This window comes from Xenopus tropicalis, chromosome 5 (genome assembly GCF_000004195.4).
Source record: "Xenopus tropicalis strain Nigerian chromosome 5, UCB_Xtro_10.0, whole genome shotgun sequence".
In the NCBI taxonomy this organism is placed as follows: Eukaryota; Metazoa; Chordata; class Amphibia; order Anura; family Pipidae; genus Xenopus; species Xenopus tropicalis.
The window spans coordinates 15018205-15039291 of record NC_030681.2 but is presented as its reverse complement, the minus strand read 5'-3'; the positions used below and the strand labels follow the sequence as shown (position 1 = coordinate 15039291).

The following is a 21087-nucleotide window of genomic DNA, read 5'->3' as shown; positions in this document are numbered from 1 at the left end:
TTTTTAATTATTAGCATGCTGATCCCAAATCGTCAATCAAAGGTGTGCATAACCAAGCAGCAGAAGGCCATAACGATGGATTACAGTCTTTAAGCAGTCTTCATTTTCTTGATGATGAACTTGAAACCTCCCCTATTCATGATATCAATGAAGACCAACCCTTTGACATTCTTCAAAAATCACTGCAAGTGGCCAATATCACCGAACAGACATTGGCAGAAGAGGCTTATCTGGACGACAGTGTAGTCTCCAGTCAACATTTTGCAACTGCTTCAGTTCATTCGCATTCATCCTCATCCTTTACTCAGGCTACAAGTATCCCTAATTACTCAGGTCAAACACTGCATTCAGTAGGAGTGCCTCTTGTGCAGCAGCAAGTAGGCACATCATTTAGAAGCAATACAGTAGGTGTTCAGCACGGTTTTATGCAACATGTAGGAATTATTCCTAGCCAACATATTCCCAGTAGTAACCAAAATTCTTCTGGACAGATTCATCTAATTGGTTCTATTAATAATCAGCCTCCAGTGATGGCTATTAATAACGTAGATGGATCACAAATAATACTCAAAAGTGGACAACAAATGCCTGCAAATTCTAGTGGGGGATCATTTGTTCGACAGAATGGAAATGCAATGTTTGGAAGCCCTGATTCCAGCCCAGCAGGGCATCCTGTCGCAGTTACATCTTGTGGAAGTAACTTTCAAACCTCTTTACCTGTTCATAACATTATTATACACAGAGGCTCTGTCCCTAATGCTAATAAAATGCCTATTAACATTCAGCCAAAGCCTGTACAAGCTGGACAGATACCATATAATGTGAATAATTTAGGTATGCAACAACATCATGTGCATCAAGGGATTCCCTTTTCTTCTGCTAATTCCCCACAAAGTTCAGCAGTTAGCCAGCAACTGCCTGTTCATCAGCAAAACCCTCAGAAACCAGTAGGTCAACAACCTGGAAGCAGCATTGTCATCCATTCTCCAATGGGGCAAGCACATGGGCATACCAACCAGTTTGTTATACCTGCAGGTCTTTCTGTAAATTCTAATCCAGTACAACACATTCAGTCCATAAATACACAACTTGTACAGACCCAGACAGCCCATCTTGGTCCTCATCAAGTATCTGCAGACCATGTAATGCTTAGTGGAAACATAGCTAATATGGTTAGGCCTAGTCAGCCATATTCTGGGCAAATGCTAAATAGTCAAGGGACAGCCGTGCAGCTTATTTCTGGTCAGACATTCACTGGACCCAGTGGACAATTTATTGTTAACCATGGAACGTCTCATATTGTTGGAGGACAGATGTCACAAGTATCACCTACAGTTTTACACTTGTCACCGAGTCCGGGTAGTAACACTCAAAGTAGATCAACTTTTCCTTCATTGCCACATAGCAACCCCAACATGTCTTCTTCGGGTCGTTTCACTGTGTTAAGTTCTGGAACTGTAATTCAAAGCATGGGACCATCCTTTCACACTTCTACAGGCGATCAGCAACAAAGCAGAAGCCATTCTGGAATAAGTGAATCTCATGTTCAAACCTCAACTGGCCAGCCTGCTAACATTTTTAGCTCCACGTCTGGCTCTCAACATACATTTTCCTGTGGACAGGTATGATATTGTTTCCTTTTGAATTGATAAAATCATTTATTTTTTCCAAATGTGAATAGAGGTACTTGGAGGTTTTAGATTTTGTGAATTTTTGTGCAAATTAGTAGAGACACAACTATTTTTGATTGGCTGTCCGGTTTTGTAAAGACATCAGGAAAGAAGGGTGATGGAGCTGCTCTGGATATTACAAATCAGATAAAGCTCCTTAAACCATTTCCCTGTTAAATTATGAAACAAAGATATGTTGTTGAGCATATTTAACTTTAAGGTATTAGGGCTCTGGCACACGGGGGAGATTAGTCGCCCGCGACAAAACTCCCTGTTCGCGGGTGACTAATCTCCCCGAGTTGCCATGACCCGCCATCCCGCCGGCGAACATGTAAGTCGCCGGCGGGATGGCACACGCGGCGGCGCGATTTCCCGAAATCGGCGGAAAAGACTCCCGAGTCTTTTTCGGCGATTTCGGGAAATCGCGCCGCCGCGTGTGCCATCCCGCCGGCGACTTACATGTTCGCCGGCGGGATGGCGGGTCATGGCAACTCAGGGAGATTAGTCGTCCGCGAACAGGGAGTTTTGTCGCGGGCGACTAATCTCCCCCGTGTGCCAGAGCCCTTACAGATTGCAGGTATTAAATAGGTGTTAATTCGTTGTAGTACCCATTGTCACCAGTTGTGGACACTTTTTGTTCGAAGGGTAAAGGAAGAATGTCAGAAACACATTGCACTGCAAATATATGTTTTTTGAAATAGAGAAACTTTTCAATGTAGCATTCCCTAGCTAAATTGGCAGAATTATCATTTTAATCAACAGAACATGGTCTATGACATTTCATTTTTTCTGAAAAAAATAGGTATTTACTGGTAAAATCAAAAGTGCATAATGTAAAGATTCCCAGGCACACCTGTTTAAGCAAGTTATGCTTGGCCCGCCACCATGTTTCAGTCAGCATGTAATAGTTAAACAAAATACAACTGCTGGTAACACACCATATTTCTGTGCCCATTCTCAGCTTCTCAATTTAGATATGGCATGTTGGGGCCTAAAACATTCCATGCAAACAGTAAAATCAGTGTGGCGCAAAGTATTTAGTGCACCCAAGGCTAGAGATTCATGAGCGGGTAGAGGGGAGTGATGAGAAACCCAGAACCCTTGCACCTTACTGCTTGCTATGTTGGCATCGACCAATCCTTCAGGACCTGTAGCCAAAACAGCGTCTATAGAAAGTTCTTACAGTCACCTGTTAGAACCCAGTGTCACTATCATCAGCTGTTATTTTGTGTTCAAGAAAATTTTTAACTGCCTGGGAACTGATCTGAATTGAACTACTGAAAAAAAATCAGAATTAAATAAAAAAGTATAACGGAGTGGTTTCCCCAGGATTAAGATGGCTGGCCTTTTCTTTTTCTTCTAATATGTCAGGCCCAGAAAGAAGTTATGGACCACGTGTCTCCTGTTTCATCACTGAATAACCAGGAAAACAGCAGACAACACCAGCTGTGTACCACCTCACTAGCAGGTAAATACAGCACGAGAAACAGCAGGATAAACTTACTATTTATCTGTTGCTTGTTTGGTTGCACCGAATCCTGGGTTCAGCCAAATTCTAGCATTTTTCAGCAGGATTTTAAACATGGGTTTAGTGCATCCTAAGTTCCTAGGCATTTGAGCAGAGCACATATTTGCCAAGAAGTAGAATAATGCTAAAAATTCTTAAACAGCAACTATTTATTTTGTTTCTCCTTTTGCTCTACAGTGCTACTTTTATTCTTTTTAAAGACAAAACATGGATTTGTGGCCCGTTAATATAATAGTTGTATTTTTGCTGTTACTAAAGCTGTTTCATTTTAAATAATTAATAAATGCTTTATATCACAGGGCACCACTCTGGAAGCAAACAGATGCATTACACTGTATCGCCTGCACAACCACAAGAAAATATAGCTGGGACACAACTGCGACCTGTGGAGGTTGGGAATTTAAACTAAATGCATATTCATTTATGTGACGCCCATAAAAAAAAGTCTGGCTCATTTCATTTATCTTTCTGTGGCCCGAGGCAGTTCAACATGTTCATTAAAGGACATGTAACTCATCAAAAAAAGATGAATGTAAAACTGCTTAAAGTGCTCTTCTAGAGATTTTTGCAATTGACAATTTTTTTAGGAGTTTATACTTTGCTAATAAGCAAACAAAAGGAATTCTGGGAATGAATTCCAGACTCTTGAAAAAAATCCCATTTACATGGGTTTATCCTATAGGCTACAGCTCACCCACTGGGTTTGAAGCTGAAGCCAGGACAATAGCTGATCAGATTCCCAACTACAGACCGGCTTCACCCTTCTTGGGGGCTCATCAGTGTAGTGCAGGGTTTTCTGATCAGCTTAGGTAGAGTCACCATGTGGTTCTACAAACAAATAAATAGGGTTGAGGAGACTGTCTCACACAGACAAAAGCAATTTACTCTGCTAATATAATTACATTTTAGAGAAGACGATCAAAGTCTTCTCATGTTATTCTATTTAATAAAGACAAGAGGAAAGTTTGATGTTTATCCGATGTTTCCTAAGCAGAGTCAGTCCCGGATTTGTGGAGAGGCCACAAAGGCCCGGGCCTAGGGCGGCACAAACTTGGGGGCGGCATGCCGTCCGGCCGCAGCAAAATCCTAAAATGTTGTTCCCATACGGAGCAATGGGGACTTCTCCCCACTGCTCCGTATGCAAGTGCGGCCTTCCATGCATGCGCGACGACCGGGGGCGGCCTGTTTGGAAATCTGGCCCTGAGCAGAGTAACAGCTTAGTTTGCTCTTCTGAAATTTACTCCTGACTGTAGCCTGGTTGGCCAAACAGACTAGCATGTGGCTGTGTTTCTTCAATTTCATCAAATTAACACTTCAAAAATTGCTAATATCTTGCATCACTTGTTGCTTATTTTTTGGGTTTTATATTTCTCTTATTTATCTTATGATAAAAGCAATAAAAAAATTGCTAATATCTTGAAATCTAGTAAAAAAAAACATAAATACATGTAAATTACGAAGGTGTTTTGAAGAACACTTTTGCATTTATTTGTTTTGAGGGATTTGTGATATTTGCCTGCTATATGTATATGATGTGGGTGTGTTGAGAGTGGGGGGGGGGTAATATTTTGGCTGCTAGTATTTTAGTAAATATATTTGTGATTGCTTTCTATTCTTGAAAACATAGTATGATTAAAAAATGTTAATTTAGATTTTTTTTTCTAATTTAAGGTTGATGGACGTTCAGGAGTAATGAAGATGTCTGGTCCTAGGCAGCTTAGAAAAGCATCTTTGTGAGTTGATTTCTCCTTAAATTTGTAATTGTTTATTTTCAGATAAATTTATTTTGCACCTTTTTGGTATTTTAATGATTAAATGAAGTCTGCTGTCGAATTGCTATGGTCAATGTGAATGTAGTTTGTAAATGTATTGCCGGGATAAAGAGTTAAAGAGCAGTTAACTTTGGGGCAGACTTATAAAAATGTGATATTGTGATTTTACCCAGAATTAATTTTTTCAATTATTTTTGTATTTCAGTTTTCTAAATTAGAATTTTCAAAATGTAGCTAACAAGAAAAATCTCAAAAACATAAACTAAATCATTCGGTAGTTAAAACCTACCGAGCTTCTGTAGAAGACAATGAGAGGTCTATTATTAATGCTATTATCAAATTTAAGATTTCTAGAATTCAGATTTTGCAGAGTAGAAAGTTATTTAATATGATATACTATTTGCATGATTTTATGTGACCAATATTTTGAGGTTTTAAGTATTTGGGGGAAAAAATACAATTTTCAAATGGTTTATTAGCTAGCACCTTGAAGAGTTTTTAAAAAATCGTAAAAAAATCTAATTATAGGGTATACCTGTCTCCTTGTGTGTTGGTGCAATATTTATTTCATTTTATAGTTCTTTACAATTCAGACTAAAAAATCTTGAATAGTTTAGAAAAACCGTGGAACGATTTGTCCCATTGAATTCACTAAATTTAAGATGCTGATTTTTTGTAATTCAAGCTTTTCAGTTTTTTTATGCTTTATAACGATCAACATTTTATGTTTTAAAAATTTGAAATCATAAATATTGCAGCAGTTGTGGTTAAACTGCAAACTCAATTATCTAGGACTACTGCTGTTTATATCATCATAATTATAAAAGTGGACTGCCCCATCACTTCAAACAACACAAAAACATGATAATCAATTTCAGATTTTCTTAATATATCACTGTATACATAAGGTATAAGAAAACTATAAGGTACACTTTCTATTAAGAGATTTAAGAAACTGAGTATTTTGATCCCCATCATCCTTTTAGATCAGGCCCTGTATTTTGATACAGGTATAGGACCTGTTATCCAGAATGCTTGGGACCTGGGGCTTTCCGGATAAGGGATCTTTCCATAATTTGGATCTCCATACCTTAAGTCTACTAAAAAATAATGTAAACATATTTAAACCCAACAGGATTGTTTTGCCTCCAATAAGGATTAATTATATGTCAGTTGGGATCAAGTACAAGGTACTATTTTATTATTACAGAGAAAAAGGAAATCATTTTTAAAAATTAGAATTATTTACTTATAATGGAGTCTATGGGAGATGGCCTTTCCGTAATTTGGAACTTTCTGGATAACGGGTTTCCGGATAAGGGATCCTATACCTGTACTAGTTTATCCCCCAAGTAAGGCTAAAAAATACTGCCATCATTTTCACCCTGCCCAGAATGACAAATGAATCACCCATAAATATCACTTATTAGACTATTGCAATAATTACTTTTGGTTGGCCACAATAAATGAGATGTTTGGATGCAGGGGATAAAGTGTTAAATGGATTCAGTATAGTATTCAATGGATATACCTGGTTTAGTCTTATAAAGGTAACATATGCCTGTTCTTTTTCTTTAGAATCCTTCAGCGATTACACAAGGATCAGCAGCATGCTGTTTTTCTAGATAAAAACCCATTTGAGTCTTTGAGTGATGCTGCTGAAAGACTTCTCCCATACCATGTGTTCCAAGGATCACTTCCAACAGATGATGATTTGAAAAAAGGTATATTCATTTAATAAACCTTTTTTGAAAATGTTTAACGTTACTTTGTTTTAAAGTTGTTTTTAGACAACCAGCTGCCAGCGCTATGGTTCCCCCACAGTTAACTCTAGATAGCTACAGGAATTGGACCTCCAATCAAGTCAGAATATTATGTGTCATCAACTGTCTCAATTTGCAGATTTAGGGGTCACTTTGAAATACTAAACTGCATTGGCTTAATGGTGTGGACTGATACACTTTGATCATTTGCAGGACCAGGCATTCCCTGCTTAGTAAAGGGCTCTATATCAACAAACATATAGATATAAAACACATACATACATACATATATTTATTTATATACATAAATTCTCTCTCTCTTTTCCTACAACTGAGGATACCCCCCTAAACATTCTGAAAAAACTTCCATTATCATTGATCATTTTTATTGCAGTGGACAATGAATTTGAGTCTGCTTCAATACATCTTCTAAAGAAGACACAGTCAATGCTGAACAAGTATCGCTTGTTGCTGTTGGAAGATGCAATGGTATGTAAAGTGAACTCCATATTTTTTTTATTAAATCAAAAAGCTAAACATGGCATGGCAACTATGATTTCTGTGTGGCTGCCCCCAAAGTGGAACTAAAAGCACTAAATTAGGGGTCAGCCTGAAGTAGTATAAATGTTAGCTTGGCTTAATATTTTACAAAGCCAATGTTTTGTGTTAATTGCGGTTGGTTTCATTTTCTATTATCAGAGGATAAATCCTTCGGCGGAGGTTGTAATGTTGGACAGAATATTTAATCAGGAAGAAAGAGCTACCCTAACATGTGAAAAAAGATTTGCACTGGTTGATCCAGGTGAGTTGAAATATTTACTTAAAGAACCTTTAAGACAATATAAATTTATTTATATAAACTAGTAATTTACTTACAAGACCTGAATATATCTGAAATAAGGCCATACATCAAACTTAATGTCTCTAGCTTTGCTAAAGCGCTCTTAGGTAAACTTTTTGTTTCTTGACCAGGAGAAAATGGCAGTAGAGTTGTGGCAGTTGAAATGCATGCAATTGAAGGCTTTGTAAGTGCACACCATGTCATGTCATCATCCCTTTGCAGTTTACTTACTGCCATAGATCTTTGCACCTGTGGTGTTTGTTTTGTACCTGATGCTGGAAATGTGTTATAAAATGTTGCATTGTTGGTAAAAAAATAAAATGAAAAAATGGTGCCTCTTATTCACACTTCTTTAGTAAATAAGCCATTGAACTTATATTGAAATAACCTTCCCCCCTTCTGGGCCTCTTTCCCCCAGCATCAAAATTTACATTTTTCTTGGCTTTTTACTTTATTTCTTTTTTTTTCCTCCCCATTTTTAATTTGATTGCCCAAGTGTCGATTAAGATTTTATGTTCTCCTTCCATCTGTACTCACTGTATATTTTGGCACAGTGACGTTTCAGTAAAAAACATGCTTCTTTATCATTATTTAATGGGATGGATTTAGCTTTGAAATACCTTTCCCAAGAGCATTCTATTTAGGGAGCAGCAGTGCTCCACCTGGGATGTTTTTTTCCAGTCTGGCATAAATGGCCTCTTTCGCACTTCTTTTAATCTGTCTTCTCGGTCCAAAATATGCACATTGCTGTCCTCAAAAGAGTGTCCCTTTTCCTTAAGATGTAGATAGACTTCTGAGTCTTGAGGAGTTAGCCCTCCTATGTTGGGCCATTCTCTTACAGAATGGTTGTTCTTTCCTCAATGTATAGATCTGAGCACTCTTCACTACACTGAAAAGTGTAGACCACATAACTTTTCATTTGCATTGATGTTACATAGGGTTGAAAAAAGACCACAGTCCATCAAGGTTAACCTTTCCACGTGATCCCAGCACACACAAACCAATACTGACCTATCTATGCACTCACATACATAAACCATATATACCAACATTGATACTAATTGTAGATTTTAGCATCAGTCTAGCTGTGAATATTATGTTTGTTCAAAAAATCATCCAATCCAATTATTTCTACCAAAGTGCATAACTTTGCACTTTTTAACACTGAACATCATTTTCCATTTTGCTGCCCAGTTTTCCATTTTTGTCAAATCGCTCTATAGTCTGTCAAATCTATCTATCATCTATAGCTTATAGTTTTGCATAACTTAGTATCATCAGAAAAAATAGAAACAGTACTCTCTATGCCCACCTCCAGGTCATTAATAAACAAGTTAAAAAGCAATGGTCCAAGGACTGACCCCTGCGGTCCTCCACCAACAATTCAGGCCCAATGAGAAAATGTTTCATTTACCACCACACTTTGTAATCTATCCTTCAGCCAGTTTTCTATCCAAGTGCAAATATTATGTCCCAGGCCAATATTCCACAATTTCATCATTAATTTCTGTGAGGTACTGTATCAAATGCTTTCAAAAAAATTGGGTTTGTTGAAAATTATGAAGTTCTTCTGATGTTCGCCTGCTATGGTACTCCCCTCTGTGTTGGTCTAGTCCAGTGGTTCTCAACCTTCCTAATGCCGCGACCCTTTAATACATTTCCTCATGTTGTGGTGACCCCCACAAAAATATTTTGACCATGCCCACTTTGTGGCCACGCCCCAATTGGCACACCCCATTTTAAAAATAGTTAAAATAGTACCCACGATAACCCAATAGACAGAACCCCCATACAGTGCCCCCCATACACAGTGTCTCATTTACCCCCATAAACAGTACCCCCCCATAGACAGTGCCCCCAATTGACCCCATAGACTATGCCCTCAATTGCCCCACAGACAGTAGCCCCCATAGAAAGTACCCTTCATACACAGTGCCCCCCCATACACAGTAGCCCTCCTTACAGTGTCCCCCCATACAGTGCCCCCCATACACAGTACCCCCCCATACACAGAGCCCTCCAATTGCTCCCATAGAGAGTACCTCCAATAGAAAATTCCCCCACAGACTTCTTGCGGCTCCTGCTCCTTATTCGGCTCCTCGTACGGCGGCGACAGGACCTTTTATAAGGTTGCGCCCGTGCGTACGTGTGACGTCACACGCAACCTTATAAAAGGAACTGTCGCCGCCGTACGAGGAGCCGAATAAGAAGCAGGAGCCGCAAGAAGAGACGGTGCCGGAGCGGTCGGCTGCAGCCAGCGCGTCCCGCTGGCCTGGATTGTTTAATGAATGTTCTGCATTTTTCGTAATGCGGGACATTCATTGAACAATCCGGGACAGCGGGACGCGCTGTAAAAACCGGGACTGTCGCGACCCCTGTGAAAGGGTCATTCAACCCCCAAAGGGGTCACGACCCCCAGGTTGAGAACCGCTGGTCTAGTCTTTTTGCTTGACTTTAATTTTGTTTTGATAAAGGCCCAGTCTGAGTACCCACAAGTTTTAGAGCTCCTTGCAGATGTTTGTATTTATTCTCTTTAGCCTCTTCATTGGTTGCCACAGTTTTAGTCCTTAGAACCCCCAGTTTATGTTCCAGAAGGTGGTAGAAATCAAAGAGCAAGTACTGATCAGTGAGTTTCTTGTATACTTCAATATCCAGGTTCCCCCCTCTTTGATAACTATTGCACAAAAAAGAGCTTCTCTGAAAATACTAGTTTGTCTTTCACATCTTCCCTCATGAACTTGATGTTTTTGTCCAGCAAGTTTATGTGTTCAGCGAGGGCTGGATCCTCATGTGCTTTAATTTTGACCCAGGTGTCATCCACATATCTGATTTGGTGTGGTTCTCTTGAAGGTGTTCAGGGCTTTCTTTTCCACTTCTTCCATGTAAAGGTTTGATATGAATAGAGACACAGGCAAACGCATGTCACAGCCATGTTTTTGTTTATAAAAAAACTTCCATGTGCTTAAAGTAAGTGGTATTAAGACATAGGTCCAGTAAGGAACAAACTTGTTCTGGGTTCAGATTTGTTCTGCTGCTGAGGGTGGTGTTTTGGTCCAGCCAATTCCTCACTGTATTAATTGCATTGGTCATGGGTATACATGTAAATAGAGATGTAACATCATAGGACACCTCATGCACTTTGTTAACAAAGTTCATGGAGTTATGAATGTGGTGTACTGTGTTGCCAATTGGCCTCAGAGGGGCTCCTTCCTTGTGTATTTTTGGGAGTCCATAAATGCATTGAGTGGCTTCACCTGGGTCAAGGCAACGATACAAAACCAGACTGATGGTAGACATGCATATGTCTACCTTCATAGACGTATGCATCCAGAACCATTGATTCATGTTTCCTCCCAATTTTCATGGGAATTTTTTTGGTTAGGCACACTAGAAACATTGTCCAAGTATTGCTTATGTCCCAATGGATCAGTCTCACCCATATCTCTTCAGCAGCACTTTATAATATGGTTTTAAGTTAGTTACATACTAGACAGTGAACCAGTAAGACTTTTAAATGTTGTACTCCTAAAACTCTAAATACTTTCTATGCATCAAAAAGTTAAATGTGATTATGTTTCAAATTATTAATTTATTAGAGTGTTGGTTTAATAGCCTTATACTTTGTTTGCAGATGGCTACTTGTCAGAATTTTGTTGTTCATCCAAATATCAAGAAGAGTCTATGGCTGAAACGCTGCTTGCTGAGCTTGATGTAAATTCCAGCAAAACTGTAGCAAATTGGTGTCAAAACCTTAGAGATAAAAAAGACCGAAATGATTTAACTGAATCCAGCAGAAATGATATTATTGGCCTTGTACCTGATAGCGTAACACCACAGATACCCAATGCTCCATCATTAAAAAAAGAGGAGGTTTGTAAAGATGGGAAGCTAAAGAAAATAGGCGTCTCTCCAAGAAAACATCAGCTTGGTGAAGGATGCAGGCAACATCCTTTAGGATTATGTAAAGTATCAGAGGAAGAAGACAATCCTAAAGGTCCTAAAAGACCCAAGCTAATTTCTGAAGGAACAATGGGAACAGCAGAAGAGAAGTGTCTCCAAGCTACAACTTCAGGACCATCTGCAAGAAATTATAATTCACCTTCGAGCATTTTAGGTCGATCTGATCCAAATGTGAAAAGCTTAATACACAGTTCAAAAACAAACGTGTTGGACCAGAAATTAACAGAAAAGCACTTAGAGAACAAACCTGGTGGAAGCAGTTCAAGACAAACAAAGTTTTTGAAAAGCTCACCCACCGCATCCAATGAAAACTTTGTGGACAAACGATTTTCAGATACCCGAGAGAGTGTATCAGAAACAGATTCAGTTTTAGAAGCAGCTGTAAATAGCATCTTAGAGTGCTGAGAGAGATTTTTTTCTTCTCCTGAAGGAAAACCTGCATAAAATGCGACTCAAGAGCAATAGTTACTGTATCCATAAATGGGCCCTCGAAAGCTGGGCTATTTGCTAAAAGCATCATTTTAGTGCTCACCTGCTCTGCTTCAACGTTTATGAGCACGCCTGCCATAGACAATCAGGATGGATATAGAACTACAAATCTATTTTTTTTTTGTTGTTTTTTTTTTTTAGGTATACATTAATTAAAATCAAATTGATTTAATTTTATTTTGTTCTTCTTAAAAGCTGCAATCTTCTCAAAAGCAACAAATACAAGCACTTTTCATTTTTTGTTGAGGAATAGCAGCTGTGGATAGAAAGGTACCATTACATTACCTGTGAAGGATACCAAAAGAGTAGTCTCCATTGTCGAGTCACTTCATTCTCATGGGTCAGAAAGGCAACAAATACCATAGAGCAAATTCTTTTCTATCGCATTCCTCAGAATAGTTCAGTACTAATTAGGTCCATTTAGCTCCATTTACGTCCATTCAGTTGCACAAACTGAAAATACTGCAGCTTTATAGAAATAATTGAATGTTGTGCTTTTGCTGGGAAAAATATTTTTTATCTTTTAAACCATTGTCAGCAGCTTGAAACAGAACAGAGCCAGAGCCTCTCAGTTGATGCGTAATGTATGTCTTTTTTTTAATCAATGTTATTGGTTGTATGGTTAGGAATCATTTTTAGTTACAATAACAAGAGTCAGTGGCAAACATAAAAACATCTACGTTACCAAATTTCACTGTGGTATGGAATATTTGGGGTCAGTTGAATGGTTACTAATCTGGCCTTAACCAAGTGCATTTAAGGAAATATGATTGTCAGCAATCCAAAGACCCAGAGATAAAATTGTGCTGCTGTTACATTCCATATTTAGATACTGAATAGTACCCAATATATGCTTTGTGCTATTTTCATTTGGCATAATTACATTTAGGGTCTTTGTCCTACTGCAGTGGATTCATTGGCCCAATGTAGATAAATCACCCACTGTAGCTAGAGTATACAGTTCACATTAAATTATCACCATGCAATACTTTAAATTCACCACATTAAAGATATGCACAGCTGCACATTCAGTTGGTTGCCCCCTTCAAAACAGAGTAGCAACAGGTTTATAAGCCCCAGTGCATAATATGTTCGTGTTGCTCTCAAACACAAATGCCCTATCTATTTTAATACATTAAAAATCGTGACCCTTTGCTCATTCTCAAAGCACATTGTGGCAGGGGCAAGTTTGGGAATGAATAGGGTGCAGGACAGGGCCCTATGTGCCTCCCATTGCTAGGCCTTTATGAATACAGAGCTACTAAATCCCTCTACAACTGTGTAAAAAAACATAGCGGCTTGGTAAATGCGACTTCTGACCACTGGGCAATACTAATACTATAATACCCATAACTCATTCCTGCATTTTTGTTGTTCTTACATTTAAAGCAGGCATTACATGAAGTAGTATGGTTGGTAAGTTTGGTAACAGTTAAGTTACCCAACAGCCCCAGGGCAAAAGATTTCATATACCTTCATGTGATACCGCTACACTGCAGTTGGTTAATGGCCAATAGAGAACCTGGAATTAACTAGACTTTCTTCTTGCTTCCCATGTGAGCGATAAAAGTGCCAGGATTCACAAGATTAAAATCTGCACTTCCTATGAAAAACCATTTATACTTCATTGCCTAAAAGCTGTCTATTTTATTAGTGTGCACAACTGTACTCACAAGGAAACAAGTTGGGTGGACAAACAGAAAAGAGACATAAATATGTACATCCATTTATTCACACATGGCAAATGGCGTCAATGGTCAGTATGTAAAATTTCAAATCTTTAATGGAATATTTTAAAGGCACCACGGCCCCAGTTAGTGATTTCTGGATACATACTGACATTAGGGGACCAGCTAGAGGTCTCGCCATTAGGAGAGACGTACATAAATAAATGCAGCACTCATGTAAAAAAAGTAGCGACTTAAGACATTTTGACGCCTAAGAGGTGGACGCAAGATGTCTCACATGCCGTGCCTGACTGGGACTGCCCATTCTTCTCCTGTTTTGCACATTCTTAAGTTTATCATTCTCGTAAAGTGGATTGGCAACATAATTTTAATAACTACAAATTATATATCTGGTCTGTTCATTTTTATAAATTAACCTAGATCATCATTAGTTCACACCAGGGGTGTCTAGCTATTGTCTAAATTAAATTCCTGATATCCTTAGCCTAGAGCTTTATGGAGCACTAGCCCAGTTAAAATCACCTAATGTAGCTAGCTGCCCTTAGGCAACAGATTCAAGTGCTAGGGCTAGGAAGGCATTTGCCTTTAAAAAATTCTATTAACATTTATAAGGTAACAGCATATTTCACTGTAGTGTACACTTCAGTATAGAGGTTAAGTCATCTCTATGCTTGAAACTACATATCCTGTGACCCCTGACAAGTTAACTAAGATAGTTTCATTAACTGCTATAAAACGCTATACTCAAATCTAATTAGGATACAAGTGCTATATAGATACTTTCTACTGCCTTCTTACTAGAAAGAATGGCACACTCCATATAAACACAGAGAAATAAGAGGGGTGGTTAATGGACTAGTCAAGGAACAAGAACTGAGGTTAATGGACTAGTCAAGAAACAGGAGTGGAGGATAATGGACTAGTTAAGGAAACAGAGGAAGTACTTAGTTTACCGAACTTTCCATAGGTGCTGCAATATGAACTATATAAAGTAGTTATTGTAGAAATCTCAAACTCTGGTGGTGGGCTTTACCTATATTGTTCTTCCCAATACTGTTACGAGAGAGGTACCCAGACTTTATTGATGTGTGGTCTACTTTTAGCAAAGTTTTTACATTTGGACTTTCCACCTCAAATCTTACATTACAATAGAAACTGTTGTTGTATTTGGATTTTATAGAAATTCCAAACAAGTCAAATAAGGCAGCCCAGTAGATTAGCTGGACTGCTGATCTACTGGTCACCAACTGAAGAGCTACTAGTAGATCACAATCTAAATTTGGGGTACCCCTGCAAGACTAGATGGACACTTATAAAGACAGTAGTATACAATATACATCAGCATATGTACTTAGTAATAGGTAAGGTCTATAACATTTTAGATAGATATGTTAGAGATTGTAAAATGCGGTTACAGTTTGAAGGCTAGTGTTTTAAAGTAAATCAAACAAGAAACTAAATCAATAATGGCCACAATTTCCCTCCACCAACACTTATTTTTGTGTTAAGCAGTGCTTCTCAAATTGCAGAGCAAAAACATCAACAAAAGTCTCATATAATATCAAAATAATATTTCTTTGGGGGGAAAAATGTTTGAATTTTGAATTGTCACTGGTGGTTTTGCTGTTTTTTGTACCCACTTAACTTTGTCACCATTCTCACTAATTGCAAGCACAATGGTTTAAAATGAATTCCTCAAAAATCTGACCGGATAATGTGGTGGTGTGGGGCATACATTTTGCATTTCAAGTTATGGACAAAAATACCTTTTGGGAGACTCTGGTGGCAATCATTTTATGTTTGCTCCTGTTTAATATGCCACAACAAAAATGTCTGTAGGAATTAACTCCCTCATGTAATCATGCATGTTAAAGCTGTCTAGCTACCATGTGTTATTTTGCAGAAGGCCACAGTTTTCTCTATTAATTAGTACTGTTGTGAAAATAAATATAACTAACATTGTTGCAAGCTGCCATATATTATTCTCTTCAGCAAATTTCAGACAATTTTTATTGCTGCTGGAATGTGGAAAATACATCTTGACCAAGGGCACATGAATGAGTATCAGGCAGAGATATTACAATGTTACACCAGTTTTCTAATCATTTATCTTACTCAGTTTATACTGATATAGCCCTTGTACGTTTAACGACATATTGGGGGATAGGATGATGATATATCGGTGATAGATTTAGGGTCTTACAGTCTGACATACCTGAAAGAATGTATATGTGAATAAGTAATGTGTGAAACCTTTTTTCAAGGAAGGTCTTTACTTTTTTCTTATTGTCATTTTGTTTTATTTTGTGCCATTTCTATGAAATAAGCTGATCAACATTCCCATTATTATGTTTTAAATAGCAATCCTTAATGACAGTTATACCTAGGTGCCTTGACCTAGATAATTGACAAACCTGCCCTTGTTATTCTAAAAATGGGATCCAAATGGGATGACTGTCAAGGACCGTGCAAAGCAGCAGTTGTTGGTAGGAAGAATGGGGTATAGAGGTCAAGGCAGCAGCAGTCCAGACAGCAGTCAACAAAAGTCCAAAAACTTTGGGGTGACAGTTTAAGAGGCATTCCCTTACTATCTAAGGGGCAGAACTTAATATAAATTTACATTCTGAGTTTAGAGCTTAATACATTAATACTCACCCATGTTCTATTTATTCCTACGAGAACTGTAGAAGCATATTTATCAGTGGGTGATCAATTTATCAGCATTTGATAAATACGCTTCTAAAAACCCCATAGGAATGACTAGAACGTGGGTGAATTTTAATGTATTAAGCTCTAAACTCACATTTTGATAAATCTTCCTCATAGTGTTCAACCGTCTTTGGCTTGGCGCACATATGACATATTTTACCAGATCACTGTCCATGTGCTAAGCCAAAAGCTGAATGCTGGGAGAGCAGAAAAGATAGCGCTGGGGAGTGACATTTGTGTTTAGGGAAACTACAATTATAAGAATTAGAATTATAACTTATCATTATATACAAATATATAGTGGCTGGTCTCCTTTTGGTAAGGCAAAGCCTCCCTATATCTTCACTATTCTCCTCCTATGAACTCCCTGTTGGGGCCTCACAAATCGGTACCGCTCAAGTTTTTGCCTTGTGTTATCATTTAAAAAATACCACCAAGGGGCAAAAGGTTGGACAGTCAAATGTTATATACATAATGGAGCCCTACAAAGTATTTTTAGCCTAGGACCCCACAACTACTAATGCCCTTGTTATTCATTGCTGATATGTGTCCAGTTTAAACTGGCCATACATTGAAAGATCCGCTTGTTTGGTGAGCCCCAATACGTCCATATTGAGGTGGATGGGAATGCAGGCTGTCAGGGCAAGGACTGTATCAATGATCCTTACCCCAGCAGGAATTCCAAAACTGTCTGATTGATATTTGGACTATTTCTGACCAGATATCGGTTAAGCAGGGTGTGCGAGGGCCCCACACAAGCTTCCAACTTGATCAGATGGGGCCAAATCGGCAGTCTAAAACTGCCGATGTATGGCCACCTTTAGTCACAAGGGTACATGCCTACAACCACAATTTTGGTCCCTGATTCAACATGGTACATTATTCAGCACTTGGAGATAGATACAGTAATATAGAATTTCTGACTAACTTCAACATAAAGGTTTCAAGCAATATATATGTTTGTGTTTGTAAGCGTGTGTATGTCATATTAGTACTACTAACTACTTTACATGTCAGTGCGGGTGTTTCAGTGCTTGTACCTTACAAGAGACACTTTGGGAGTTAGAAATCTACCTGTAGGCTAAGAGGCAGGTTTCTTCATTTTTGTGAGAGGTATGGTTTGTAATCACAGTTTATTTTTGCAGCGATTTTCATATTTAAGAAAAATCTTGAATGGCTTAATCTTCATCATGGGAAAAAAACCTGCACATAAACTAAACCGATTATCAGTTTGTTTAAAAGCTGATGTTATAAGTCCTGTTGAGTTGTATGGCATGGTGTTAGGTGGCAACAATTTTTTTTTGTTACAAGTTTGATTTGATGAATTGTAAAGATCATGGGAGTTGAGGCATGGCCATAACCTTCAGTATGAATAAATCTGCTCCTACGTGATCTTTCAAGTGAACATGGGTCTAATTCCTTTTGTACTAATGCCAACTTGTGGATCACTCATCACTTTGCTCCAGCTTCTAACACGTTTAATTCATGCTTCCCAATACAGACCTTAACTTGCGCCAAAACCAGTCCTGCCCCTTTTTTATAATCTGTATTTTAGGTCCACCCTTTAGAAAAAAAACAGAAAGGATTTGTGTGATTCAATAATTCATATCTGATTAAATTGACCCTAGTGTGTGCTCTTTGTAGGGACCCATTGTGAATCCACTCACTGTAGGACCCACTGGTACAGGGACTAATGTGAATGATGAACAATCTCTGTAAAGCGCTGCGTAATATACCAGTGCTATATTAGTGATGCATAATAATATCTTATTGGCTTCTCACTCTGATCATTTTGTCTAAACTTTACCCACCTTTTTCGGCACAAAAACAAAGCCTTTTAGCTGCCCTGTTACTGCCAGATAATGACAGCATATAAGATCACGTAAGACATATAGTGCTAATTGACACATACAGTTCAATGTGAAAAGAAATCACTGCCTTATACTGTGCATTAAGTGTATTCATGATCCGTGTTGTAATGCTCAGACTGACGCGCTTTCTACCATGTTTTGTACTTTACCATTTTGAATCACGTTTTTTTTTTTTTTAATAAATATACTTTTGAAATGATAGCATATTTTATTAGAAATTTAAAGCTGGCACTTACTGGAGTGGAAATAGGCATTTGCTGTAAGCCGCTGCATAGAAACAGTTTATTCGACCTTTCTGTTTGTTCATTTATTAAGCGTTTTTGCTGAAAAAAAGCATTTGTTTGCATAGAATGTCTCGCAGATTGCTTTGTATACATTTTGTAAAAATATTTATAAAATGTTTTGTAAAAAAAAATATATATACAACAAAAAATAATGAATTCCAGTTCCATTTTGTTATGTTGGTTAAATGCTATTTTATGACACAAGCTGTGAATCCACTGTTTAGTTCATGGTTAGAAAGCTATTTGGCTGTAAATTACACATTAAAATGACCAATGCAATATAACCAAATACTTGGGGAAAATGTGAGACTGTGATTGTCTTGATTGAAAATTTGCACTATATGAGCTGTCCCTCTTTACAGAAGATTTTAACAAATTATATGAAGGTCTTTGTAAAAGGAATAATTTTGAAAAGGTACTGGAAAGGCAAGTCCACCCAACTTTACTTATAACCTCAATAATGTGGGATAGTACAAAGATACAGTGGCTTGCAAAAGTATTCGGCCCCCTTGAACTTTTCCACATTTTGTCACATTACAGCCACAAACATGAATCAATTTTATTGGAATTCCACGTGAAAGACCAATACAAAGTGGTGTACACGTGAGAAGTGGAACGAAAATCATACATGATTCCAAACATTTTTTACAAATAAATAACTGCAAAGTGGGGTGTGCGTAATTATTCAGCCTCCTTTGGTCTGAGTGCAGTCAGTTGCCCATAGACATTGCCTGATAAGTGCTAATGGCTAAATAGAGTGCACCTGTGTGTAATCTAATGTCAGTACAAATACAGCTGCTCTGTGACGGCCTCAGAGGTTGTCTAAGAGAATATTGGGAGCAACAACACCATGAAGTCCAAAGAACACACCAGACAGGTCAGGGATAAAGTTATTGAGAAATTTAAAGCAGGCTTAGGCTACAAAAAGATTTCCAAAGCCTTGAACATCCCACGGAGCACTGTTCAAGCGATCATTCAGAAATGGAAGGAGTATGGCACAACTGTAAACCTACCAAGACAAGGCCGTCCACCTAAACTCACAGGCCGAACAAGGAGAGCGCTGATCAGAAATGCAGCCAAGAGGCCCATGGTGACTCTGGACAAGCTGCAGAGATCTACAGCTCAGGTGGGGGAATCTGTCCATAGGACAACTATTAGTCGTGCACTGCACAAAGTTGGCCTTTATGGAAGAGTGGCAAGAAGAAAGCCATTGTTAACAGAAAACCATAAGAAGTCCCGTTTGCAGTTTGCCACAAGCCATGTGGGGGACACAGCAAACATGTGGAAGAAGGTGCTCTGGTCAGATGAGACCAAAATGGAACTTTTTGGCCAAAATGCAAAACGCTATGTGTGGCGGAAAACTAACACTGCACATCACTCTGAACACACCATCCCCACTGTCAAATATGGTGGTGGCAGCATCATGCTCTGGGGGTGCTTCTCTTCAGCAGGGACAGGGAAGCTGGTCAGAGTTGATGGGAAGATGGATGGAGCCAAATACAGGGCAATCTTGGAAGAAAACCTCTTGGAGTCTGCAAAAGACTTGAGACTGGGGCGGAGGTTCACCTTCCAGCAGGACAACGACCCTAAACATAAAGCCAGGGCAACAATGGAATGGTTTAAAACAAAACATATCCATGTGTTAGAATGGCCCAGTCAAAGTCCAGGTCTAAATCCAATCGAGAATCTGTGGCAAGATCTGAAAACTGCTGTTCACAAACGCTGTCCATCTAATCTGATTGAGCTGGAGCTGTTTTGCAAAGAAGTTGGCAAGGATTTCAGTCTCTAGATGGGCAAAGCTGGTAGAGACATACCCTAAAAGACTGGCAGCTGTAATTGCAGCAAAAGGTGCTTCTACAAAGTATTGACTCAGGGGGCTGAATAATTATGCACACCCCACTTTGCAGTTATTTATTTGTAAAAAATGTTTGGAATCATGTATGATTTTCGTTCCACTTCTCACGTGTACACCACTTTGTATTGGTCTTTCACATGGAATTCCAATAAAATTGATTCATGTTTGTGGCTGTAATGTGACAAAATGTGGAAAAGTTCAAGGGGGCCGAAAACTTTTGCAAGCCACTGTATATACATATATAGAGCTGCTTCAAGATTGCCAGATGAATGACTGGACCAAAGATTGAATCACATAGGGAACCCTGTGCAGTAGCAATGCATTAGTAGAAGATTTTTTGACCCACACCAACCACCACCTGACCCATGGCTGACCTGCCCCATTTCTGACATCATCGGAGGAGTTGGGAGGGAGGAGCATGAGTATATAAGTACCGTGGCGCTGCCCCATTGCTAGTTGGATTGGGACAGCATGGAGAGGCAATTGGGGGTCAGATGCTTGGGGCCAACCCGTGCAGAGACATTGGCTGTATATTGCATAGGGATGAAATTATTCACTTGCTTTGATCGATATTTAAATAGGCCCTTACTAGATATCATTTGGCAAGCTGACATTTTTAGTCCCATTCAAAATGAATTGCAGGATTAATAGCCATTG

At 38.6% G+C, this 21087-nt stretch overlaps 1 protein-coding gene across 3 annotated transcripts in view; it reads left to right on the top strand.

Moving 5' to 3' along the window:
• bicral (BRD4 interacting chromatin remodelling complex associated protein like) overlaps positions 1 to 18866 on the top strand; it is a 37180-nt gene extending 18314 nt beyond the window's left edge. For all 3 annotated transcript variants that reach the window (XM_002934681.5, XM_018094119.2, XM_031902532.1), the window contains exons 6-13: positions 15 to 1622; positions 3042 to 3138; positions 3498 to 3589; positions 4870 to 4931; positions 6549 to 6694; positions 7128 to 7222; positions 7433 to 7535; positions 11206 to 18866. In XM_002934681.5, the coding sequence (XP_002934727.3) occupies positions 15 to 1622; positions 3042 to 3138; positions 3498 to 3589; positions 4870 to 4931; positions 6549 to 6694; positions 7128 to 7222; positions 7433 to 7535; positions 11206 to 11939 (2937 nt within the window). In that variant the 3' untranslated portion in view covers positions 11940 to 18866. The remainder of the gene's footprint in view (positions 1 to 14; positions 1623 to 3041; positions 3139 to 3497; positions 3590 to 4869; positions 4932 to 6548; positions 6695 to 7127; positions 7223 to 7432; positions 7536 to 11205) is intronic.
• The last annotated feature ends 2221 nt before the right edge of the window (positions 18867 to 21087 follow it).